We start from the raw sequence: 27602 nt of genomic DNA, 5'->3' as shown, positions 1-27602 counted from the left end.
TATTACAGAATTAATGGGCTTTATATTTTGGAACACACAACCATGACATGAACAACGTTCCAAAGCATCCAAGGAATCCATTTAAAGCTATTCAAACTTACTATACTAATCCCCATGGAGAAATTACTACTTTCAGAAACACAAGCCAGTACATACAGACTTCGAATCCTGATGAAAATCTTTAGGGTAACGTGAATTTTTGCAAGCTTCAGGGAGATAGCTCCTCCTCAAGTGAACGATCATTTCTTGTACTGCATTGCCTTTCTTCCAATCTTTCCTAAATAACAATCTTTCCTCTGTCATCCCATACAAGACCCTAGACAAGATCTTGGTAGTAAATATGGTGACCAACTCTTTATTATCTTGAATGCAATTGTGTATTATTCTACTGTACTTCTCTTCAATTGTTTACATCACAACATTATAAGCTCTTTAGGGCCACCATCTTTTTCTTTTTAAAGGTACACAGCACTTAAGCAGTAGAATGCCAATTATACAAACAGTAAACAGTGCCTAAGTGGTTTTCCTTGCAAGGGAAGTGCCCACTTAGTTTTGCACCTTACACTGCATACTTGCAAAATCTAGTGTGTTTCATTTTGTATCCTAAATGCGGCACAGACAAGACTTTGTAGCAAATTAAACTGTTATGGCTTATTTGTTCTGTGAGGCTGCAACATGGACAATTCAACAGATTGACTGGATTAAAACCTCTATCAATGCCAGAAGGCAGCATTAACACATGGAGCAAAAGAGAAAGCGTTTCCCCTTCCTCATTTCTGATGCCTGCTATCACAGCAGACCTAGCAAAAAGGAAAGAAAAAATAAAATGAATGAAACCAGCCTAAGGTATGGAGCATGCCTATAAAATCTAACAGCCAAAGTCTACTGAGTCTCCACAAAACCCATCTGACCCAAGCAAAAAATTTAAAAGATAAGTGACCTGAGGCAAAGTATCTACCACACTAAGGAGTGAAGGCATCCGTAACTTTGGAATATGAGAAGTTTCTCTTGTTTCTAAACTTGTCTAGAATAATATCTTTTCCCTAACATAATTTGTGCAAATAGTTAAATGATTTTAAGTAGAAATATCAATTAAAAGTTTGACAGTCATAAGGAAATGGAAGCAAGATTATATTACTTAAAGTTCTTGGCAACTATAAAATTAAAGATGCCATGATCTACACCCTTAATGAAAGTATTAACAACATTTTAAACTAAATTTGAGCCTTCTGCTGGTTCTTAGCATTTCTGTGAAAAACAGCGGGATGTTGTGAAACTCAGAATCCTTAGAGGCCACTGGGCACAAAGACGATCAGTATATTTAATATTTTGATGACAACATCAAACATACCGCAAGCGCACTGCAGAGTGATCAGCCTTTGGCAACAGATCTTAAAACACCAAATTTATTCTGCATGAGTTTATCGCCTATACAGAATGTACGATAGGTTTGAAGATTTCCAACAGCATCAGACTGACTACATATGTAATGCACTACAAATGCACAAGAATGGCTACGTGGTTTTTAGATTGAAGTCGGTGCACATCGGGCCATCTCAGAAGGGAACTTCAACTCTAACTGCAAAAGACCAAGTCAAAACATGCAAAACAAAGTAAAAACATGAAGAAGCAATGATTTTTTAAAATGCAATTATTTTTAATAAAGAAGTGGCATAAGAAACGCATAGATATATTTTAATACTAATCAAAGGACATAATGAAATGCACAGAGGAAGTTACCTCTTCACTAAAGCTATGTGCAGGAATACATGGAACTGGAAACTCAGTCAGCTTATAGCAAACAGGAATGTAAATCTACTGTCATCTCACAGGACTAATGAGCAAATACAAAAGAGAAACTTTAAAAGAGGTATAAATGGAAGGTGCATTATTGTGAAACTATGTCGGAAATGGGGGGAAACTCACTGCCATAGTAGACTTTTGAGAAACTCTTGAGGGGACAGAAAGAGGAACATGTTTGATCAGAACAGAAGAAACAGTTTGGCTCGACCATCCAATGGAATATATATGACTTTCTTGAGCAAAACTTGCCTAAAAATTTCTACAACTATGCAGTAAGAAGAATATTTTCCCATACGTAAAGGGAACAAATCTCTGTTTAGGTATTCTAATGCATAAGTTCAAAATGCAGTAAAATAAGCTAGAATAGAATTGAAGAGCTGAACAATGATCAAGTCCAACTGCCTGATCTCTTCAGGGCTGTCCAAAAGTTAAAGCATGTTGTTAAAGTGATTGTCCACATGCCTCTTCAACACTGACAGGCATGGGTCATCGACCACCTCTCAAGGAAGCCTGTTCCAAGGTTTGACCACCCTCTAGGTAAAGAAACATTTCCTCATGTCAAGTCTAAACCTTGCCTGGGGGACACAGCTTTGAGCCATTCCTATACGTCTTGGCACTGTATCCCAGGGAGAACAGATCAGCACCTCCCTCTCCACTTCCCCTCTGAAAGAAGCTGGAGAGAGCAATGAGAAAAAAGCTAAACACAAGTAATTTAATTGCCACTGCATTTCTCAAGTAAAATTAAATACAAAGCAAAGGAACCTTTTATGCAAAAAGACATTCTGAAGACAACAGAAACAACTGTAACATACTGGTAAACTTGACTGTACAGAAGAAACATACCAGAAACAGCACAGGGAATTTCTTTCTGAGCCAAGAGGAAAACTCACTAAACTTCTAATTCTCTTACTCAAATGAAGCTTGAAAATATCTACAGTATTATAATTTACTACTGAAAAGACATCTTTTTATCATTTTAAATACCTCTTTGCTATATGATGTTGGTTATGTGTGTTTAAATATCTGTTACACAGCAATTTTTACATACCTGAAGACGTTGCTTCTAATCACTACTGATGGAATGTAATTATACCTTCTTCTTTCAGGATCATTGGAAAAGATTACATGGGGCCATGAAAAACTAATTCATTACTCTATGCAATATAACTCTAAGAAATGACAGGCTGGTACCAAAATATTTATCTTGGCCTAAGTATTTTGTGCGTTAGCAAAGTCAGAGGAAAAACTTAAAACGTTCATAAGACACAAAAGAGAATACAGAAAGAATTTTAATAAACTTAATAACAACAACAAAAACCTAGCTCTTTAGCTATAGCCAAAAAGCACAGAAGAACAAAGAGAAGCTGTTTATCAAAGTGTCTCAAATACAGCAGCCCAAGCTCCCTGGAATGCAACTTCAAATTATACTTCAGGAACAATATTAGAATAAAGCCTACTTTTCCTAAAAGTCAGTAAAAAGGCTGACAGAAGAGGTTTATCTTGGAAAAACAGTATCACCATTCTCCTCCTCCCCCTCAAAATAAAAAAAGAACAAACAACGTAAGGAAACACTATGCATAGCAAAGCTGGGTATGAACCAAGATTATCTGAGATACAGAAAATTCTGCTCTCCCAAAAAATCCAGTTGGAAAGGATTTGAAAAATGGTATGGAGTTTGGTTGTGGTTTTTTTAAGGGTAATGAGTGTTTGTTAGAAAAATATTTTCCTGTCTTATACATGTCATAATCTATGCATCAGAAAATTTTGATTCTATAAATCAGAAAACAGAGGCGCAAAAGTACTTTGGGAAAAAAGATTCAAAAGCATTAAATTATACAATGCTAAATGGAACACTTTCTGCAAAACTTTGTTTTTTGAATTCAATATATTCCTGTCAAAAATTCAGCATTTTGAGAATTTGCCTATTCTGATAGAAAAGCATTCCATAAGACAGTTTAAAACCAATTATAGTCATACTCTTACAAGGTCATTCTGGCTGCTAAAGGAGAGCAAGTCAAAACCAATATACGCTACACCTCCAGCATATCATTTTGTAGCACATATTGAGAAGGGCGGTTTTTTTCCTTCTGAGTTTCTATGGGGTAATGCATGGTATGACTTAAGTATGGGAGAACTCGAGAAACAGCCAGCCAGCACCAAAGTTTCATCTTTCTTCCTGACATTCACATTATAAGGAAATTTTGTTTGGCTTTTGCAACCCATTTTGGAGGTTTTTAAAGCGTACTAACATTTGCTTTCTCACTCCCAAGCTCTGGTCTGCATTTACAGGTAAAACCTGCATTTATCTTTTCTTTGTTTTTGCTAAAAGGACACAGCAGGAAAAAGTGCCTTGAGCTGAACTTTCTTAATATTATACACAACTTTTTGCTATGGTGCCCTGAGCAATGAGTGGTAAATACTAAAAATTTCGCTTTTTTAAAGCTGTTTTTTCTCAACCGAAACAGACATTCACCAAAGTTTAGCATACAGCTTTTGGGAAACAAGCATTAATTCTGTTCTGAAATCATCAGACTTCCAAGAGGAAAGAAAAATTTTTAAAATTAACAAAATTTCAAAATAGTGAAATATTTCACATGGAAAGTGAAATGTTTCCTGTAAACAGCTTTCATATTAAACCATTCCCTTTAAAAAAAAAAATCACCCTACTCAAATGTTATGTTTGGTTTCGGAGTTGAGCTATATTTTAAAAGCCAACAGGTACTCTCAAAACCAAAACATTCAAATTGATCTAAATATTTAATACAATCCACAATGCAACAAACCCTTTTATTCTGAGAACAACCAAGCAAACATATTTCAGTTCTATAAAAAGCAAATTTCCCAATCTTTCCAAATGACAACTGAATTTAAAAAAAAAACAAAACAACAGCAAAACAATACTTCCAAAAGACATGTCCATCTAATTCAACTAATTGATTAATTGTCTGCCATTAACATGATATAGTTTAGGTTTTTTTGGTATTTAACAATATAATGACAATTTTTTTTCCCCTTTCTTTCCCAAATACAGCACATCCCAATCTATCCTTACAATACAGTCATAGTCTTTAACTATACATTCGAACCATACAGCACAGACTCAATTTCAGGGAGTTTCCAATATTTTCAAGCATAACTCCAACAGAAATTAGTATTTGTCCTTTCATGAATGGCAGGTGCTCTAAAAATATACAGAGAACTTCCTGCTGGTGGTGCAAGAAGAAAAACAATTACCAATTAATACAGCAGAATGTCTTGGCAGCACCTCATCAGAACTACTAAAACCAGAGATCCATTGCAAAGTTCACAGTGATGTGAAACGCTCTGGAAACCAGTAATGTTATATGAAATCAATCCTTATCATTACGTATAAACATCTGTTTATAGTATACTTGTAGAGAGAGAAATATTTAACATTGATCTTCTTTAAACTCTCAACACTTCAAAATGTAGGGATAATTGCTAAAGACAACTAATGAAAGTCAAGACTCAGAACCTTTGTTTAGGTAGCTCCTCTGCTTTGTAATGCTATATTTTGTCCAAGACTTCCTAAACAGAAGTGTTATTCAGAATTCAACACCATGCACACCAGTGAACCACCATGCAAATAATTGAATAAAAATAATTTCTATTTTCCCACTGCAATTATTCATCCAGAAGCAATTGTTCCACATAGCTTGAGGATACGAGAACAATGTATCCCAACAGGACTTGACTTTCATTTGAGCTCCCTGGTTGCTACTATAAAGTAAGCTAATATAGTAGTAATTATACAGTGTATATTTTAATAGCAGTACATTCCCGGCCATCTGCAGCAGGCATGCAATGCTAAAGAAGTGTAATTTTGTACTGGTACATGCAGAATATTTTCATTCTGAACTAGAATGAAGTAACAGAATTCCATAAAACTATTTATATTTTTAAGTTTGTTTGCTGAACCAGCGAATATTGTTGACAATATAAAGTGCTATGTTTGCCCAGAAAGACACAATGTGCAGAGTTTACAAATCACCAGGTAGCGTTATCAGTTGTATATCTATTTATGGTCACTAAAGTCCCATTATTAAAAAAAAAAACCAAAAAAAAATCAATTTAAAGTCTTGCAGTTTAGCCAAACTCCACACAACATTCAAAGCACAGGCTCATTTAACTTTGTGTCTCCTTGGAACACTCTTAACCAATGGTAGCTACCTCAGCCTTCCACTTCATACACTAAGCAAAAACACGTTGCTATACATAAAGTAGCTTTTGGAAGGAAAAGAAAGAGTGCTTTCATAACTGCAAATGCAATTTCCTAAAATGCAGCACTGAGCATTATATGGAAAATCTTGAAAAAACCCATACTACTAAATTGATGACACAAAGCAAGTGCTGTACTATCAGCTGTAGAAAACCTCTTTGCATAAACATCCTTACAGTAGACATTTGTTCTATACTCAGAGACCACTTTACTATATTTCGCAGTATTTCTTTTACTAGCTGTCTTACAGAAGTCTGTTATATAATGTGATTTGACAAGGCTGTCCATGTAAAAAAAGATACGACTTACTAAAAGTTGAAATTTACAGACAAAAACATTTAAGAAGCAAAAACCTCAATAGTCTACTTTTAACTTCAGATAGATTATTTTGTTAAAGAAATGTTGTGAATTAAAGTTGATGTCAGTCAACTTCAAAACTGCTATGAAGGTCAGACAGGAGACATAAACCCACACAAAGTATGCAAACAAACTCAATTTCAGCACGTTTTAACACTTAGACCAATGCATTATTGAGGGGAAGGGGAAGGGGAAGCTGTTTATTTCAGAGGTTGGAAAAGTACAAGATATAGGCTAGTATCTGTTCAGTCATGATTATTTCAATCATCTCTTTTTAATCAGTTGATTTAAGTCAAGTTGATGCTTATACAAGTAATCTGAACACACATGTAAATTATTACAGCTTTGTCATCTGCTGTCATCTAGTTACTACTCTCAGCAGAGTATTAAATTTTGTTTTACAAAACTATAATATAGACCAAAAAGATAAAGGTTTGGACCCTAACGTACACTGAAATAAGTACCTTCTTACCTACACAAAGTATGCAAAACTCTCAAAAAACAGTAACTAAAGTCACAGCTAAATTTTTACTAAAAAGCCTATGAGCTTCGAAAACCTTTAGAAGTAATCTTGGAGACAAACATAAAATGTGGTAACTGTTGGACACCATCTTACAGCTGCTGCCACACAGATATTATTATATACCATACCATTAGGAGTCCAGGACTGCTCCACTGAGTACTTGAAATAGCTTGCAGCCAAGTAATGCAGCATATACTGCAGCTTGGAAATACCTCCTATGTAGAGACATCCTACTCAGAGGCTGCAGTACAGAAGTGACTTAAATAAAATCAGGAGTATCTGATCACAACACTAAAGCCTGTTCTGGCAGGCTGCTAGAAATATCATTTCTAGATGCCAACTGCAATCCTGTCAAAGTACAATCACCTGAATAAAGCATTTTAGAGAGCTTTTTGGCACTGAAATTTAAGGACCTGTAACAAGACATCCTTAAATGCAGCTCTTCTAATGAATTTTCAGTGCGTTCCACAATTGAAACATCCCACCTTTGGGGCCTATCAAGCTGTGTACTGTAAGAATATATACATACAAACCACTGCAAACACTACCAGTGTCCCTTTTCTCACATGACTGGATCATGCAGTTATACAAAATCATCACATATTGTTTTGCTGCTGTTCTTCTAAGACACCTCAGTTCTCCCATGAATAAGTCCAAAGTGGAAAAACTTTTCATCACGCTTCCGTACCTATCTGTATTTTTCACTAGAGCATCAGCAACACATCTTCTGAGAAAACAGAAGTGATTGTGGCTCAGTAACTCAGCAAGAACTCTAATAATTACTTAAGTCTTTCACTGGATTGATGAAGAGTTTCTGCAGCCCAGCTGCAGCAAGCTGGCAGTAATAAATTCTCCATACACTGCAAACTAAGTATCTGACTATTTCATGCTTGTTTCTAGGTATGTGAAAGCTAGAGGCAAAGCCTATCATTTTACAGCTCAGTACTTGCTTCTTCCCTTATGTCCTCTAACAAAGAGTGTAAGGCCAAACAAGAATAGAATTCCCTGGAGATGCCTGCATGTGAGACATGTCATAGCGTTTCTTCAAGAAATTTCAAAACAATAGCTTAAGGGCAAGTTTTTCCATTAGAAATCAAGTTATTTTGAAAGAGTCAATATTTATAATAAAGGCCACAATACAACAGATGAAGTGGATTACTGAATTTTCAGTACAAATGTAGAATACTTGAAGTTCAAAATACTTTCCAAAGTTTCACATTTATTGTCTGCAAAGACAAACAGAACTCAAGAGTGTTCTTTCTTGTTATATCAAGTAAATACATCTTTATGTTAATTTAATGTGCACTTTATGGCATGAAAATACAACTGTAACAGGACAGACAAGTCCAAATTTTTTTCTTTCCATATATACAATAAATCTAAATAAAATTTAGATAGTTAACCTAAGTAAGACAATAATCCTGACGGTGTTACCCATATCTTGTCTTGTCATATTCCCTTGCTAAATCTTTCAAAGTTTCTTTAGAACATTTCAACAGCTGTATAGCGCTACCAGAATAACACTCTTCTTAAGCTACTCAAAGTATTTCAGAGTTACACCTGGATGAAAGGCAAAGAATACACTGTTCCTTTCCTACTTACATGTCTTGCTATCACCAAGCATTTACTTCTGTCTGGTAATTACTGCATAATAACCACCATAACCATCAAATGGCAGCTTTTCTCCCATAGTGACTGCTTACTGATTTCAAAATCACCCATCTTGCACTACTGAAAACTTCCAGCTTTCTGAAACGTGTTTCCTGAACTGCTTCTGCACCAGAATAAGTGTATTTATACATAAATACTGACCATTTCATAATATGCATACAGGTTTTAGAAACTTGTCCTACTAAAACAAGAAATCTGAGATGACAGGATTCCTGTCCATCATAACAGAGAATCCCATTCACAGCAACAACAGCATTAATTGTACAAATCTAAGCAGTAGGAGAAATTTTGTGGCAATTCTACATAAGCTTCATGGAAGAAAAGAGAGGAGCTTGGCTTTTAACAAAAGCAAAAGGCAATTACAAGCTTAAGTGAGAACTTTCTGTGCAGATAATGTAGAACGCAGAATTTGCAAACGTGGGCTTTGATTAGTAAAAGGACTATACCTTGCATATTACTGATAGGAATAGCCAAAAGTTCATCACTGACCTAAACAAGGTTCGCTATGGATCCCTAAATAAGGACGAATTTAAAAACACATTGAATCACTGCAGACCTACTTCTTACTAGAACTCGGAGCCATAAGCGAAATCCAATGCATGTACTGCTTGTACATGCACAAAGGATGTGACATCACATGTTGTACTTACTGCTCTACTTTTGATTCAAAGTGTTTGATACAAAGATGGAAGGAGATGCTACACCTGAATTACTTTAGTATTTTTTAAATATATGTTTAATCCTTCAACATGGCACACAAACACAAAAAACGCCACCTCTGCCTTCACAGAGATTGCATCAGAAATGAATACTGCACATTATTCAGAAACCTATATGAAATGCAGGCAAAGTTCAGATATAAAGAACAAATACAAAGGTACAGTAAAGCTATCATAACTACCAGACATACTAGAGTTTTAGGCAGATACTGGCACAGAGTACTGTACTGCAGGAAAAACTTTTGATGTATATTTGTAATGTCACAGGGATCCAGTCAAACTACTGAACTTAAAAGGTGACAAGCTTTGTATGGCGCTCAGAAACATCCAAGAACTCCTCCAGGAAATCCATTACCAGAAAGAGCAATGTATCCTTAAACAGGGCTTTGAGAATCCTAGGGAGGTTTATGAAATTTGCTTTTAACATTGAGTGAAAAAAGTTACTGTCTTCCCCTTTAAGAAACCAGAGATAGAGTAAAATGACCAAAAATTACAATTTCCCCATCATCCCAACAAAATGCTTGCACATAACTTCATTTCAGCAAGCCTGAAGTCAAAATGAAATGCTCCTTACGGTAAGACTACATTTTGCAAAGAGCAGCACACAACATAATGAAAGCATGGCTTTCTACCGCAAAGGCACCACCAGACACAGTTACGCCTATTAAGAACACCAATTACTGTAATAGAACCGTATTGTATCATGATCATTACATGTGAAAATAAGGCCTGGTACACTTCAGAGACTGACTTTTATTGTAGGGATAAAACCCCTTACCTTGAAAAGACTGTTTGGCTCTGTCCACTAGTTCTTCAATTGGATAACTTGCTAGATCTCCTCTGGCATGCTTAGTTTTGCAGTAGGTACATGCATTGAGACACCTGTTTAGAAAATGAAAATACTCAGTTTCTAGCCAAGAAAGCCTCTATATGCAGAGCTGTATTAAGTACATCTAGAAAAATGAGCTTTTGTATCTATGACCAGAAGATAGTAGTATTCTGTTTTAAAAACAATAAAGTAGTTTGAAAAGTGTTTTGCCCTCCTATTTTAAAGTGTTTTTCACATCTTACAACCCATAAGGATGAAAAAATGATCAGTGAAAACCATACACAAAATCCAAGAGTGGGTATTTACATATTTTTAAAAAGCTACAATAGTGTTAATTATTTGTTACTACAGATGAATCTCCAGGCTTCCAATCCTGTTATTACATTAAAAAAATCCAACCTGAACAAGGAAATAAAGGAAAAAAAAATCCTGAAAGACTAAAAGGAGATGTTAAAATAGTGTGTATTCTTGAAAAACACATTTGAGTTAATTTTTCCTTCTTTCATTTAGCTTATATAAACAAAACAAATAACATAATGATGACAGAATCACCAACTATAAAGACAACTTGACACAAAAGATTGGGAAGCTAATGAAAATCTCCTATAAGAAAATGAAAGAACAATGTAAATGCTTCTACTTTACCTGACAATGTAGTAAAGGCAGATTAATTCAAAGTAAAAGGATGGAAAGATCAAAACAAACACAAAAAAACCTACCACTTGTTGCATGTTTTTGTTGGTTTAGCCTTTGGATCCTACTAATGCCATGAATGTAATAAGCAGAACACTAAAATAAGCTTGTTGCACCTTTTTTCCCCTTCTCCCCTTTTTAAAGCCAATATTGCCCTATAGCTTTTTATAGGCTAAAGCATTTAAACCTCTAAAAAACCCCAAAAAATGAAAAAAACACAATTATATATATTTCTTTTGTTCATGGTTACCAGAACATCTTAAATTCTGCCCATTTTCACCATCAAAGCACCACAGCTTCAATATAATAAGGCATCTGGTTGGTAATACAGGAGTATTACTAGAACTTTGAAAACCGTAATGAAAAAGCAATAATAGCACCAGGTGGTTTCAAAGAAGTCACCAGCTACAAGACTGTGTTTACTACTTTACTACTTGTCTTCTATTACAATGTCTGACAGCTCCTTGAGTAGGTAATTACTGCTTTGCAAACTCTAATGGTTTTCCTTCACAAAAGATTCCCCTCACATGTTAGTGAACACCTTGTTTGCACAAGCAGAGAATCAGGAAGTGCAGAACATTGCATAGAACGTTTTCTTAGGTGCCCTCCTGCCCCTGCACATCACCTTGGCCTCAAGACTTTCTCCACCAACCAAATCTCACTTTCTGCCAGAGGACATCTAGATAGTTCATGTTTCTCTCTGCTAGACTGGATGTTGTAAATTGTGTATTATCTTAAATAAATTATTTTTCCTGCCTATCAGACCAAAACATCAGATTTTATTGTCCTTTTTAGATGACAAAACTAAAATACACTTGCTTAATAGAACAGTCTCATTGCTGCAATTAAGAACTACATTAACAACTAAAAATGTATATGAAACAAGGTGCCACTCAGTAAAATATAATCACCTATTAAAAATAGAAAAAAAAGACCTAAATCTGAACCTTTACAACCTGCTCCAAATAAGTCATTCAATCCCACCCAAAGACAACCTGTTCATCAGATGTGAAATCATTTTCATGTGTCTCACCTTTCTTCTGCAAATCAAAAGCCTTTCATTGCACAAGATCTAAAGCAAGTTTAAGAGTAGCATTTGGAATCAAGAGATTATAAACAGATACTGGTTTATACTTTCTCTGTGTAACGCATTTAGGAAACTAAAATGTTTTCTACTACGTCACTGGCCACCTAAAACATGCCACAAAGGGCTTTCCCTCACAGCCCAGGGGGTACTCATTTCTCTTCCTGCTTCCCACTGATGTCTCCTTCAAACTCCTTCAATTCATACAAAGCATGTCTCCTTTTTCTTTTTTTCTTTGTTTTGTTTGTTTTTAAGGCACAACTCTCCATTCAACCCAAGGCTTCATTTCTAAGCAGGCTCCCACCCAGGCAGCCCGTTGCCACACTCCCCCTCTACATCGTCACTAAGCTAAGCCCGCTTTCTTCCACACAAAAGCAGAGTTACGGATCGGCAAGGCACACCATCACGTCCTAAAGAGCGGTACTAAACTTGCCTTCAGTAGCTGGGCGTGGTGTGTCGGTGGGGGCTAACTGTGGTGTGTCGGGACAAGGGCAGCAAACAGGCAGAAGGGGAACAAGGGAGCTCACAGGTCCAGATAGAGGGGGAGATCGCCGACGAACGGGCAAAACAGACTCAACTCAGGGAAAATTAAAACATCGCCGGCTAAAGTGAGAACTTAATTACAAATTCAGGTAGCAGGAAACAGAGACAAACGTTTAAACAACACCTTTCCTCCCCTTTCTCCCAGGCTTAAGTTCACTCCAGAGTCTTCTACACATATCCCGCCCCCAGCCAGCTGGAGCCGGCTGGAACCGGCTGCGACCAGCACAGGGCAGCCCTAGCCTCTCCTCCCAGAGGCCCCTGCAGCCCCCCGCTGCCAGCGCCCATACCCGGGCCGGCAAAGCGCTCGGAGAAGATGCTGGGATGGCAAAACACCGCAGGCGAACTGCTGTACCTTTCCCGGGGCACCTCACTGGCAACCCAGTCGAAGCCCGCCTTCACAGGCGCCGGCCCGCTGGCGAGATCGCTAGCGCCAGACACCAGCTCCTGCACCGCAGCCGCTGGGGAAGGCAGCTGGAGCACTAAGTCAGCCTTCACCACAGCTCTTCCAGCACTGCAGATGGAAAGCCTCTGCAGTTAGATAGTCACGTTCATGAGAAAAGAGTGAAGAGAGGAGTAGAGAGAGTAAAGAAAAATAAATACTTGTCATAATACAGGTTGACCAACGGATTTGGTTTGGTTGGGGAGTGGTGGTGGTGTGTTTTTCGTTTGTTTGTTTGGAGGTTTTTTAGTTCTGAAGTTTGGGTTTGGTGTTTTGGGTTGGGTTTTTTTTTAATTTTGCTTTCATTTCAAGGAAACATAAAATCAGTTTCGTAGTGGACATGTCCATTCTTTTACAACCTACACACAAAGGTGTGGTTTACATTCATAATATTCGTACTAATCTTTGTTGCTCCAAACAAAATAACATTACCAGCTATTTTGTAAATTTTCTCAGGTTATCAAGAAGAGACATAACTTGCAACAATCCTGCCCCATGACTCTCTAACACCAGCCCTTCTGCCATGAAAGAGAATTTTGTCACCCATCAGTAACAAAGGGATGCATCAAGATTTTATTACTTGGGATGAAGTAAACTTATTAAACTCAAATTTAAGCTAGGATTTGCAAAGAAAAATACCTGAACACTACCAATTTTTAAGTTACTTCAATTGGCAAAGGCTGACTTATTACAAATTTAGCGTACAAGTTTGAGTTTCAAAGTTTATTACCAATTTTTTGTTATCTTGAAGTGCAACCTTGCACGAAAGCAATGCTTTTTGCAGACCACCTTCAAGATGTCACTTAATCATAATAAAAACTGTAATTTTAGTGTGTTATTTAAAAAAATTCTAAATTTATTCCTGTGTAATGTATCTAACTAGAGCCAAAATCTAAACTAGTATCAATGTACAGTAAAAAGGATTATACTATTTACATAGAATTTTTCTGTTTCCTTATCATAGAAGTTCATGTATACTATATTAATAAAAAATAGCATGTTACCTCTTCCTCTTTTCTCCTTATAATTTAGGCTTAAGTCATATATATTTCTTACTATGTATTTTGCTCTGTATTTCGGCAGTAGTATTTGAAAAGCTCTACAGCAAGAGTACTAAATAGTAAGAGTACTAAGTACTAAGAAACAGTACTAAATACTGAAATTATTAATCTCTAAACCTTGAGGATAAGTTTCATATCTTCAATCAATGTTCCTTTCCCACAAGGCCTAGCTTCTAGTAAACTCGTTTCTCCTGCATCTTCAGAGTTGCTTTCTGGGCAAATATTCTTTAAAGTAAGTCCCGGGCTACCTGAAAAGATATGGTAACAGCATTTTTTTTCTGGTACTACAATAAACTTCGTCACAAAGAGAGAATGGAAATGTGCAGCAAGAAGCCGGAAGAAGGACAGGGAAGCTATTCTCCAAATATGCACAGTCTTATGTGGAATTGTTTTCAAGAGCTTTATTACTACGCTCTTTGAACACAACTTCAGGGTGTTTGCTGATTTATTTTGGGGTAGGAGTTGAAAGTTGGCATCTGAAGGCAGATTTTTTTTCCAAGTTTTGCTGCACCAATTAACTTATTCCTACTATAAAATAAAAATACTGTGGAATTCCTAAATAACTTAGGTTTGGGGTTTTTTTTGTACTTAAAGAGATTATATAACAAAACTGAAATGAGAAAGACTTCATTGTAACATAGAAAATGATCAATTTTAGAAAGCAAACCAAAAGAGACAAAAACTTTTAAATCCTATTTGTACCATATTTGTTAATTTCAACCTGGGAAAAGAATAATCTTTGGGGCTATAGCTGACCAACAAAAGGATGCAGTTTTCACATACTTGTAAAAATGCTGCATTAACCACTTTTCATAGATTTGAGAATTATCTATTATTGAAAATATAAATTTAAATCAAATCATAAGTGTAAGAAAGCATCCATAAGGTTTTTTCCTTAGTAAGTCAGCCTCTACTCCAAGTTTCCAGCACAACAAATTATTCATACGTCCATATTGCCACATACTCAGACCACAGGCAATCAAGTGGAAAAAGGCTGTTAGGAAGTCTGAGAATCTGAGCATTGCCTCTTGCTAAGCCACATTCACCAGCAAGTGGATCATCTAAAACCAGCCCAGTAGGTAAAGCTCTCCTTAAAAAAAAAAAAAAAAAAAATCAACCTTTATTACAGCTAAAGTTTAAACATATGGCACTAAAAAGCCAACATGCTAGTAGATGCAATACAGTATTTTGGTTTGTCTTAAACTGGAAGCCTTCTTCAAGCATTTAAAGTTGGTTTGTAAACACCAGTTTGTATTAATACAGGTCAAAGCTTTTTTGCATAAAGAAATTGCAGACATTTATAGAAACAATTATTAATGGTCATTGTGTTTGTATTTACCAGCACGTTTTGGTTAAATTCTGTAGTGATTCCAGAACACAGAACACCAGATCCTGGTCTTCCAACATACTAAACTGATTCAGGTACTTGGAAGTATTAACCTTTTGCTTTGAATAATTAAACTTTAATCAGTTATGTATCCAATACACAGAACTACTTCACAGCAAGGTAAAATATTATCCACAGATAAATTACTGCCATGTGGCTAATTAAAAACTTTTTGAACCTGTTATCAAACTGAACGTCATCAACATTTGGGTCAAGCGCCTGAAATTTTGTCATAGACATAACGAAAGAGCCAGTTTGTGTTCAGCTAGTATGTGCTCATGTTGTGCATTATATTAAGCAAACTCTTCTTTTTCAAAACAGTAATATTCCTCATAAAACACACACTTAACATGAAAGGCTGCCCCTTACAGATGAAACTAATTATGAGTAAGAATACTTATGACACAGCAGACAAATACAGACTTTCCTTCAGTGGGACTAATCAGTGGATTTCAGCAGCAGATGAGAATGAGAGTACAAACTTGAGGAGCAAAATCCTGGTTCCTCTTAACGGGACTTGTGCCACTAAGTTTAGTGAAGACAGGATTACACCCTCAGATATGAAAAGTATAAAACAACTTTCATTCAAGGATCAGGAAACAGCTCAGTTCCAGGCTGTGGTGTGCCATTAGTGTGCTAGTCACTCACATTTAATGTGATTGACCAAGACCAGACATCTGTGAGCAAGATGGGAGAGCTGAATAGCTGCAACAGTGTCATATTACACAAGAACCCTGCAGGTGGTTAATTTTGGGGAAGAGGGGGTGGGTGGGTGTGGTGTGTATTGCCCCCTTAGTTTCCTGAAAAATCCAGTAAATCCTTGCTTGGTATCAGCTTAATAAGCTGGTAAAAAAACCCTACAGAAAACCAACCAGAAACCAGTCCTAAGGTGGTCCTCTCCCAAATTAGAAATTTGCAGAAATAAAAATATCATTAATCACAATTTAGTCTAAACACTAATATCCATCCTTACAAGATCTGACTATTTGTACAAATTCAAGATTTTTATGAAGTTTGCCTTATTAAAAAAAAAAAATCTGCCAGTAGTGCAATGCCCCTAACGTCACTGGAACATCACATCAGTACAAATATAGAAAGATTGCTCACCCAGATCACCTCTCTGCACCTACCAGCAGGCTTCCTTAGGTGGCCTCAATAATTCCATCCAAAGAATATTTTGTATTAGTAAACTGGGGTTTTCCTCAAAGGGAAGAATTATTTGCTTCTTTCAAATTACAGTTTACAGAAGAGATTTAGGCTTTTGTAAGATACTTTTAGAGTTTCTATCAAATGTAATTTTGATAAAAATGCTCTGTAGTGTGAGTAAAGAGAAAACTCCCTTTGCAGGCTTGACTGAACAAAAGAAATAGCAGAAATATATACTCCCAGCAGATGAAAAGGTAATGGATACTAATCACAACTTACCACAGAAGAGCTAGTAGAATTCTACAAATATTTTTCTCCTTCAGATACAAAGTTCTGTAAACCTAACAACAGCATTTATACTACATTTGAAGTTAAATATCATACTATATTTAGAGAGTTATATACCATGAATATTTCTTAGTATTTTACCTCAATAAATGCTACTTTGTACTTCCAAAATTTCTAAATTCCATCAAACTTAGCTGCAATGGATCAGCAATAAAGTAGTTTACAGAAAAGAAAACATGCCTAATATGTCTGACTTGTTTTCAGGAAACTGTTCTTTGCTTGAAGTTTGCACATTTTACAAGCTTTCAACTCACTATGACTGGGAAGATAATTTCCTGTAAAAATCTGGGGCATGGGAGTTTGTTTTCACTTTAAAAAGAGTCAGGATTTAAAATACTTTTGAAACAGTGGCAAGCTATTTCTAATCAAGGCTAATTAGTCTAAGCAACAACCCACATTATTACAGAAATACTGTTTGTAGTATCCGAGCTTGCTCAGACTGAGCTTGGACACAAGCCACAGGAACTATATATAGATCCACTCGATGTTACAATGTTTTCTATATGATAAAAACAGGATTATCTTTGTAGCCAACTATTGTAGAAACTGCTCTGCAAGTGCAATGACAACTTAAAATGAAAAAGCCTCTCAAAGAAATTTTAGGAGAGAATAGGATGACCTTTCAAGAAACACTATACAGTGTATGGGACTGCACAGATTTTTCTCAAAGTAGGATGTAACTACAGGATGCTGTTTTTTAATACTGCAACCTATTTGAAGCCAGTGTTTTATTTAGTAATGTCTCACTAGTTACTAACCAAGAGGAATTTGGAGAGAAGGCAGCTCAGTTAGTTTGATAAGCTGTAATATGATTTTTGTACTTTAAATATTTGCATTTTGCGAAACTGAATTCTTACAGTCAAGTGCAGGTGATTCAAAGGTCACAGCTATGTAGTTATATAATTGTACATTCAACTTACTCACTTTAAGGCCAATGATTTAACATCAGCAAAATCAAGTGCATCAGTGGCACTTCTTAGTTTTTGTCTAAAGAACTTCTTGATTAATTATTCTGCCTACACAGTTTTGCAATTGTTTGCATTAATTCATTCAGGCATTCTAAATGGATATTACAAGGTAAAAAGTTCCATTGCTAAGCTGCATAGATGTGTGTTCCCCACCCTGACCCAAAATGGTGCAGTGCTAGATGCTTACTGGAAACTGCAATTATTTTTTCTCTGCAATTCAAACTAAAGCTGTATGATTCATGGAGACATAAATTATTTTAGAAGCATTTCCAAACAGCTGCTTGGCCACACAGATCACAACTTTGGGGGTAGATCATGACAGTCATTAATATCAAGAAAGTGACTCAGCTGAAAGTACAGGTAGATAAATTAGGCTGTGTGGTTGCGCAGAGCAGCAAATAACATGGCATTGCAACTACAAGTAATCAATTCTTTCAACACTTCATAAAGATCAAAAATATTTTGAAGATGACTGGTCTCAGTCAAATAGCAGTAATGAAGGGGGTAGAAATAAAGAGTTATGACAGAAAAACCCTAGACAGAAAAGATACTTTCTTAGAAATCTGCTCACACCTAGTCCCAGACACACAGTGGCAGAATACCCCAAAATCACTATTTCAGCACGCATAAGCAATTATCCTCCGATCCTTCTTAATGAACAGCAGTGATTGGAAAACAACCTCTGAGGACAGAATTATAGGAGACTTGCTTTCATTTATAACGTTTTAGACAGCTGCGAATTGACAAATGCCTCAGTATTTAAAGCATCAAATAGTATACTTTTATTAAAAAAAACTACTGGGGGCAGATGACTTTGCATAACATATACAGAATGTGCTGCAAAACCTAACTGTTAGTAATGAACAAGTTACAAAGCTTTAAAAAATTCATCTTTCAAAGTTTTTTTAACAAAATACTAAGGATTAAATTAAAACTCTGATTTCTACGTGGGGGTGGGACACAATGAGAACATTTAAAATTCTGTTTCAGGAATGAAGCAGACCTCCACAAGTGGAAAGAGTAGGGTGAGGGGAGTCAAGTGTCTTTCTAGAAGCAATCCATTCCATTTACCATGCATCTTCACAACATTAGCAGCTCCTGAATCACCCACACAGAAAACATGGTTGAAAAGTAGACCACTGCCTGTGATAAGAGCTATTGTTTTTACTTCCTGAATGGCTTTTGGGACAGACCCTTTTAGAGTGATGAAATCTCACAGGAAACGTTAGGCTGCAGTTAATTCTGTAACACACAGCAGGTACCACACAGATTCTTGGGATAAAAGGTATTGTTTTTGTACTGGTCAAAACATCCTGGAGGGGAAAAAAATAATAAAAAAATCCCATTTCAGCAGTGCTGAAATTACCAGGCTTAATTTAGAATTTATCTGAGATTGCCATCAGACCAATTGCCAAAAAAGTATTTGTAAAATGTCTGTGGGAAAGTGGATCTGAATTGTCTGGGTAAAATAATGGAAATAAGTGCATAATAAAAACAAACTCACCATTTATAATCTAGAAAGAATCCCTCCCAATGATTGTGTCCACACAAATCTTTCTGCCCCAGAATATCCTTCTGGTTGTGGCAGCAGTAGAAATGTTAAAAGTGCCAATGTGGACAAGCATCTAAGCATTATCTACAATTAATACTATGCTGTTGCACTTAAATGTCATCTGTGTCTTGTGATAAGCTGGCTAGTCTTGCTGAAAAAAAGTGTATGTGCATGAGTAAAGAGACATGCATGTTTCAAGTACATACTCTTTGTTATGTATTACTTCGTCAACTGAAAATGAAAGACCACCACACATTTCAACATAATTGCCCAATCCTAAATTGTCTGAGATTTTCCAAGCAATTTAATGGATTGATTTACAGAACCATTCTTATAAGAAACCAATGACTGATTTCATTTAAAAATAGAAATTTAAACCAGGGGCCTCATGTTTGCCTTTAAGAGTCTCCAAGGGGCTTTTCAAAAGCAAATTAATCCCCTTTACACAGTTATAGAGCTCATTCAGTCAGATTATCTTCATGGACAAGTCTTCCTTACTGCCCATGTACCTCTTACAGTCCTCTTAAAGAAAATGCAAGTTGAGGTACTTACTTTTGAATAATTACAGAAACTAATTTGAATAATTAGGCAAACTAACATTTATAAATTATTTTCTTTTCATTATTTATCATGTTATAGTTTAAATACATTTAAATATCTTTTACATAATTTAAAACCATAGCAACAGTGCAGATAAACAGGAAACAGTAGCCTTTTGTTATTAAACTAATGATCCTTAACTTCTCCATCTGCATTACTTCTCTAAAATTGTCCCCTTCTAATGATTCCTCATCTCTTTTCTCCTATTTTACTTTTTTTTTCCCCCTGCCATTTTCTTAACTTTTTCCTGTTCTCCTGCATTCACTGCTGCTTGTGCTTGTAACACGCCTGTGGTGTCCTCATGTTCCAGTGACTGGAATGGTTTGACTTTCTTCCAAGCTAGCTGGCTGATGTTTGTATGCTTTGATTTCCTCTTTAACCACTCGAGTCCATGGTGAGTATGAAACTTTTCCAGTTCAGCTGCTGCCAGCTCTGACAGAAACCGTAACTCCGTAACTTGCTAGCTTCCTCCTTTTTTTTTTAAAGCACAGGCAGACAACCAGTTTTTATCTGGTTAGACTTAAGTAGATAATTTTTTTTTTTTTTAAGTCACATCCACTGTAATTCATATGGTCAGTCATTTAAAAGAAAATCAGAAAGACCATGACTAAAGCACTTAATGCACAAATCAGAGCATTAGAAACAGGCCACAGAACCCCTTGGGGATTCAGGATCTAAACAGCCTTCTAGACATTACAGGCTGGAAAATACACAAGAGGCAGCTCTAGTCATGAAAAGCAAGACTTAACAATAAAAAAGAATGGACAGACAAAACACAAAGTAGCTCAGCAATTCAGTTGTTTACAGGCCTTAGTCAACGCTTACATGGAATTTTTCTTCATATTTCCACAGCCACATTTGGCTACAACATTATCTTTGCAATAGCTGACTTGAAACAGTTTTTCTACTTTAAGAAAGTTCTTAAAAAGACCCAACCTTTTGGATGATGGAGGTTTTGCAATGGCTGCACATGGGCTGTTGAACCGATCCAACAAGCCAACACAGCAAGGAACATTATTGTTTCATTCAGTAGGTACCACCCAACAACTTCCCCGCAGAAATGCTTTCACAAATAAGGTTGATGACATCATACTATAAGATATTTGTTTGCTTTCATAAACGCGGGTTAAAATGACATTTTCCTTGTAAGGCTGAGTTGTCTGAAGCAAAAGATGTGACCTGACCTTGCCTTCTACACAGAGGTGACTGGCCCTGTGGGAAGGGGCAGGCTGAGGATGTCATATATCTTGATTTTAGACAGGCCTTTGCCACAGTCTCCCATCGAATCCTTAAAGCCGTATTGCCATGATATGCCCTGAGTAAGTGGACAACAAGGTGGGTTACAAACTGGCTGGACTGCTGGGTTGTGGTCAGCAGTGCAAAGTCTAACTGTGGCTGGTTAGTATTGGTGTTCCTCAGGGACTGATGGTGGGGCCTATTATTTCCTGACTTTATTAACAACATAAGTGGAGGGATGTAATGCATGTTCAGCAAATCTCAAGCTGGAGGTGGGGGGAGCAGTTTACATGCTGGAGGGCAGGGTTGCTATTCAGAGGAATATCAACACCTTGGAAAAATGTGGTAACAGGAACCTTACGAAGTTCAACAACAGCAAGTAAGAAGTCCTGCATCATGATAAAGTAACCCCAGGCAAAAGTGCAGGCGGGGAAGGAATTGACTGGCTAGAAAGCAGCTTTGCAGACAAGGACTTTTGTGGCCCACCTGGATCCCAACGGCACATGTCAGCAGTATGCCCTTAATAGCTGAGAAGGTCAAGTACACTGTACTGTGCAACTGGACTGTACTCTCAAGAATGAAACCAACAGATTGAAATTATTAGTGCCCTCTGGCAGTTGTGAGACTGCATCTGTAGTGCTGTGTCCAGTTTTGAGCTCCCTGGAACAAGGCAGACGTTGACATAAAGTAACAAACAAGTAGACAGGAGGGCCACCAAGATGATTTAGGGGGCTCAGCCACATGGCACACAAGGCTGACAGAACAGGCTGATTCATTGTTAGGATGAGGAGATCTTACTGCTGTCTACAAACAGCTAATGGGAGCAGACAGTGAAGACACAGCCAGGCTGTTCTTGGAGGTTCAAGGTCACGGGATTAGAAGAAATGGACACAAGTTGTAATACAGGAAACTGCAAATAGAATGAAGAAAGTATTTTACCATGACAGTGGTCAGGTACTGGAACAGGCTGCACCACAGCTGATCTCACCTCTTTGAGATGCTGGAACCCAACACCACCACTATTCCTTTCTAGAGCCCAAAGACTTACTCTGCTCCAGGATTACGTATGCCTACACAGATAAGTGTACACACACATAAGTGAGACATACACAGACGAGAACCACAGCATGCTTCCAATACCACAGGAAGCTTAGGTTCAACTACAGGGGGGAGAAAAGCTGGAAGATGAGAAATCAATGCAGAGAAGGATCAAGCCTGGCCTGCACAAGGAGAACTAGAGAAGAACATTACATAAAAGATAACACAAACAGTATCAACATTTAATAATGTTTTTTTTCCATTTGTTATCAAATACATTTAGTGTGATATTAACGTGATAGTCACATGCTGTCCGTAAGTATAAGCTGTTACCCCACAGCACTCTGAGGGGTAGCACTGACAGAGAAACAAGTACAGCAGATTTTTTGGAGCAGATAGCCAGTAGCCAGTCATGAACAAGACATTCCCAAGCATGCTATTAGAGCTACAGCCAGCCAAGAGTTCACAGAAAAGAAAAAAATTAAAACACACTGATTGTAGAGATGACAAAAGAGATATCAGTTCTGTGCAAATTAGGTTTCCAACTTCCATCATGTTCCTCCACAGGATAAAGAATTCAGGGAAGGGGCACTGTATCCACACACTGGACATTGAGAAATTGGGTGTATACGCATTTTTCCACGTCCATGGAGTCATGAATTGCCATTTAAAATTGCACTTTGTTTCCTGCCACCCTTCACCTTTGTACAACATTAGTCAATATGCCTTGAAGCTTCATATAGAGTCATACAGGTAGTAACTGCACAAAGCCTGTAGTTTAGTCCCAAGAGGAGTATATTAGTGCTTCTCCGTATTTCTTTGAAATGTTCAAATCAACCCAAAACATAAAAAAAGTCTTGCCAAAAAAAGGTGAAATTTGTCAGTTTTGTTATGAATTATATCTGACCACATTTAAACTTGCAAATTCACTTAACCCTCAACACTCTTCTGCAAACACACCTGCATCGCATGTAAAATAAATTGATGGGGGAAACCTGTATGTACTGTGTAAACAACAAAGAAAAGTCCCTCAAAGAACAGACGTGAAATAAGCTGTTATGTGTGCTCATGTCTAAGGTAGTTTACACAAACTATAGAATCCACATTTTCAGTCTCACTAGACTCAATGGAGATAAGTCTCTCTTTATGTTTCACCTTTCAGAAGAGCGTTATTCCCTTTGGAAGATGAAGCCATTCATTTGAATGAAGCCATAACATAAAAAGCGTCTGTATTTACTGAGTATTTATGGTATTACTTTCACAATTCCATTTCAAAAGGGACCACTACTTTTATCCACATATTGATTGCATAAGAAAATAATTCAACATGTAACAGTCGTCAATATTCACAAAATAGTCAACATGTACCTAAGAAACCCTAGATACTCCTAAAGAACGAAGAGTAGGAAGACAGCAGATACCAGAGCTCGAAGTGGAGTTAGGTATAGCAATATTAACTTTATAAGGCATTAATTAACAGTAAGTGCCATTTAAAAGAATATATAAAAATCAGGTACCCACTGCTTTGCCAAGAATATCTTCCCACCTAAGTCTTGTAAGCATTATGTATTAAATTCATTTTACTGAAGTCATAAAGAATAGCAAGTCTTATTCTTTCTTATTTTGCAGAAGGTATAATAAACTGTATCAATCTATGCAGCTGTGTATCTTAAAAGGAAAATGGCTTTGTAAGAAACACAAACACCCAGTAAATCTGAAGTCTAGCTAATGGAACAAAAAAGGTTAGCACTAAAAAAAAAAAATCCATTCCCAGTATTTGTTTACTTGTCAGAGAGCAAGTCTTATTCTCTCAAAGATGCATTTCTTCTTACACAAATATACAAACACACAGACCTGCTTTGGTTGGTTGCATTTCAGCACTGTTTTCATACAACATCAGAGAACACTACAGCCTGTGCACCATTTTGCAGCAAGAATATCCTTATTTTTATAGAATTTGAAACTCAGTTGGCAGATTGAGGCATTTTTCCAACCACAAACAGTTTTGAAATTTTGAACAATGTACGTTCAAACTGAAGTTTTCAGCTACAAGCTCTAAGAAAAAGTCCTGCTTAAAATGTGCTTATTTTACCTTCATTAATTATATACTCATATGCTTATCTCATCCAGCCATTCTGCACCCCCAATAGAAAGCATTTTTGATACTTAAGACAGTTTAGATAAAAGTTGTGTACAAACTAACTGTATTTAGAGAACAGAAGACAAGAAAGTGACATCTAATCCATAGCTATCATAATATCTCCTCTTCTGAACATGAAATAAGAATGAAGATACCATAGTAAAACACAGTCCTTCAGACTGTCCCTTTTACCACCACAGAAACACAGCATCTAAAAAATACCTCACAGCAAGCACCATCACTTCACACCTAGTTCCATTTTTCAAAATAATTTTATAGCACCTTAAAAACTTCCTGTTCTTTTTAGTGACTGATATTTTATTAAGAGTCACACAGTTATTTTATTAAGAATTCACTCCCATATTTGACTTTAACACTACAAACTATGCCTCCTCACTGTACTTCCACTCAAAGAAGCAGCAGTGTTAGAGTACATAAGCTGCTAGAATGAATTGGTAATATAGGAGTAGGGCCTAGTTTAAGTTTAATGATTAAAATTCCCATTATAATCTCTGCAATAAGGTCAACAGTTGTCTGAATTGCATAGAATGCATATGTTAGGTATTAGCTGTTTATAAAGCATCTGCACTAGCTTGGCTCTCAGTACGGGTGCAAGGGATGTATGCCTAGTGCATGAGGGGAACATTTATATAAGAAGGGGACCTATACGAACAAGGATAGGAACTAAACAGCACTTAGAAGTTCTGTATTACATCGGTGCTTTCACATATATGTATTTCTAAACTTGGGAGTCCAGGAAACACTTCTGAGATAGCTGCAGATACAGCAAGACTCCCTTGCAAACCTACTATTTCCCTACAAGCTGCAGATAGAAGCCAATAAGCACAACAATATCTTACGCCTTCTGCTCACGCAAAATAGACAAGCCTAGTGGAGACATTAAGGTTATTTAAATGTTTATAGTGTGCTAGGTGAACAGACATCACTATATTATTGTGAAGTACAGAACTGTAAGTTAATTCATTAAACAGTGCTGAACTACACAGCTGAACTTTCCTAAAGATATTGATAGCTACACAAATAATTTAACCTTTAGTAACATTTTCTCTCTTACTTAAAACTTTCATTTAGACTATTCCCAATTTAAGTGGTAAATTAAAAACAAAATCTCCGAAGTTATTATGTTTTATTGTACTAAAGAATTATTCCTAAAACAAAAGACAAAAGTTCCAATCTGTATTTGACTAGTTATCTTAAATCAGTATACTATTTTACCCATACCTGCTATTTGGTAAAGTAACATGTATAGTTTTGGAGAGGGAAAATAATAATAATAATAAAAAAATCAGATAAAAAACCCTAACTTGCAGGAAAAAAAAACCCTCTACACCAATAGTAAAGGGAGTTCTTTAAGCTCTTTAACAAATGATCTAAAACTGTTGGAACACAGGAATGTGAATGACTAAATAAACCCTTCAGTAAACATTCCCCAGCTGCAGCTTTCAGCCTAATACCAAGTTACAATGTGGAGACTCCATTTACCTTCTACAAAATGATTAAACTTCAGAAGCAAAGCAACATTATATGGTATACATGACTCACACTCAGTGAAAACAAAAACCACTAGACATTTGTTGCTTAAAAACAGAAAAGACACCAAGTCTGGCACCAGTCTGCAATGCAAGAAAGACCATGTGATACTTAGACACTTGTGTATGAGTTTAAAAATAAGCTAGATAAGCATGTGATGAGTGACAATTTTGTACTTGACCTTTGTTTAAATAGCTCCTTTTCACAAAGTCCACAGACATACCAACAAAATTCCTACAAAAAAAAGCTAAAACCCTACTTCCCATTCCCTGTCTTGAAGATAAACTCTAAAACCAAAATTCTATAAGGTTACTTTATGAAAAAATAAAAACCATACGTTTTGCAGGAGGAATTCAGAAAAAGAAATTTAAAAAACATTGAAATCTTCTTGTAAATCAAGCTGATGAAATTCAACATGCTAAGTTACAGAGACAGAAGCTTGGGGGTGTATTTCCAGTGGGAATATTTTGTTCTGCCTAGCAGGCATGGAATTTAGAAATAGAGTTCCTCTCTCCTGAAGCTGAATAGGCCTACAGGACTGCACAGGAAATGCTTTTAAGTCAGGAAATGGGGATGCATTCTGCATGGGATGGGGAACCCCTAGTTTGGGGTATTACTTTTTAAAGTGTCAAACCACAACACTTACCTCTGGAGCAAAGGTCTCCACCGGTATTAAGCAACTGCACTAACATCCATTGTGTTTGTCTCTAAACCCTTGGGGGTTTTTCTGTTGCTGTTTGTATTTCTTTAAATATCACAGAGCAGCTGAGGTGGGAAGGGACATCTGGAGATAGTCTAGTCCAGGCCCCCACTACTCAAAGCAGGGGCAACTAAAGCAGGTTTCTCAGTACCATGTCCAGTCAGCTTCTGACTATCACCAAGGATGGAGACTCCACAGTCTCTCTGGGCAAACTGTTTTCAGTGTTCCATCGCCTCCTCTGTAAAAAAGTTTCTTCCTTACATTTGATACATCTTTGTGTTTCAATTTTTGCCCATCACCTCCTGTTCTCTCTCTAGGCACCACAGAGAAGAGCCTGGCTCCATCCTTTTCATTCCCCCCACACACATCAGGTACTTCTACACATTGAGAAGATCCCCCTGAGCCTGCTCGTATCTAGGCTGAAGTCCCAGTTCTCAGTCTCTCATTATATGTCAGATGCTCCAAGCCATTAATCACCCTCATGGCCCTTCACTTGACTTGGTCCAGCATCATTATGCCTCTCTTGTACGGTGGAGCCCAGACCTGGATGCAGCACTACAGGTGTCTCCACCTTCAACTCCACCTTCCAGAGACACTCTGCTGAGCCCAGGAGGCTGTTTGGCCACTTTTGCTGCAAGGGCACATCACTGGCCCACATTTACCATGTACTTTTACTTATGAAAATAAGCCTTAAAGTTTTTTTTTCACATTTTAAACAGAAAGTAACAAGATGTATTCAATAGTGTTTCATATTGTAGGCTTATCTCACAGTAAGTTTTGTGCTTTACCCAAGCATGTATGATCATGACAGTGGGTGCAAAGCTGTTAACCATATTCATAGCAGCACAAAGCATTCTTTTAGGCATCTTCCTCCACTTCATTCAGTGTATTCACGATAGAGTAAAGACTTAGAGTCCCCAACCGTTCCTGATGTATGGACCGAAGATCTCCATAAAAAGGAGCAGCCAACAGTA

The 27602-nt window shown here is 36.9% G+C and overlaps 1 protein-coding gene across 1 annotated transcript in view; it reads right to left on the bottom strand.

Moving 5' to 3' along the window:
* The window catches only part of CDKAL1 (CDKAL1 threonylcarbamoyladenosine tRNA methylthiotransferase), a 448747-nt gene that overhangs the window by 233775 nt on the left and 187370 nt on the right, over window positions 1-27602 (bottom strand). Inside the window, exon 7 of the mRNA XM_082014683.1 lies at window positions 10092-10195. Within this exon, the coding sequence (XP_081870809.1) occupies window positions 10092-10195 (104 nt within the window). The remainder of the gene's footprint in view (window positions 1-10091; window positions 10196-27602) is intronic.

The sequence above is a fragment of the Phaethon aethereus genome (assembly GCF_964289735.1).
Source record: "Phaethon aethereus genome assembly, chromosome: 2".
NCBI classification, from domain to species: domain Eukaryota; kingdom Metazoa; phylum Chordata; class Aves; order Phaethontiformes; family Phaethontidae; genus Phaethon; species Phaethon aethereus.
This window is presented reverse-complemented; position numbering and strand designations above follow the sequence as displayed.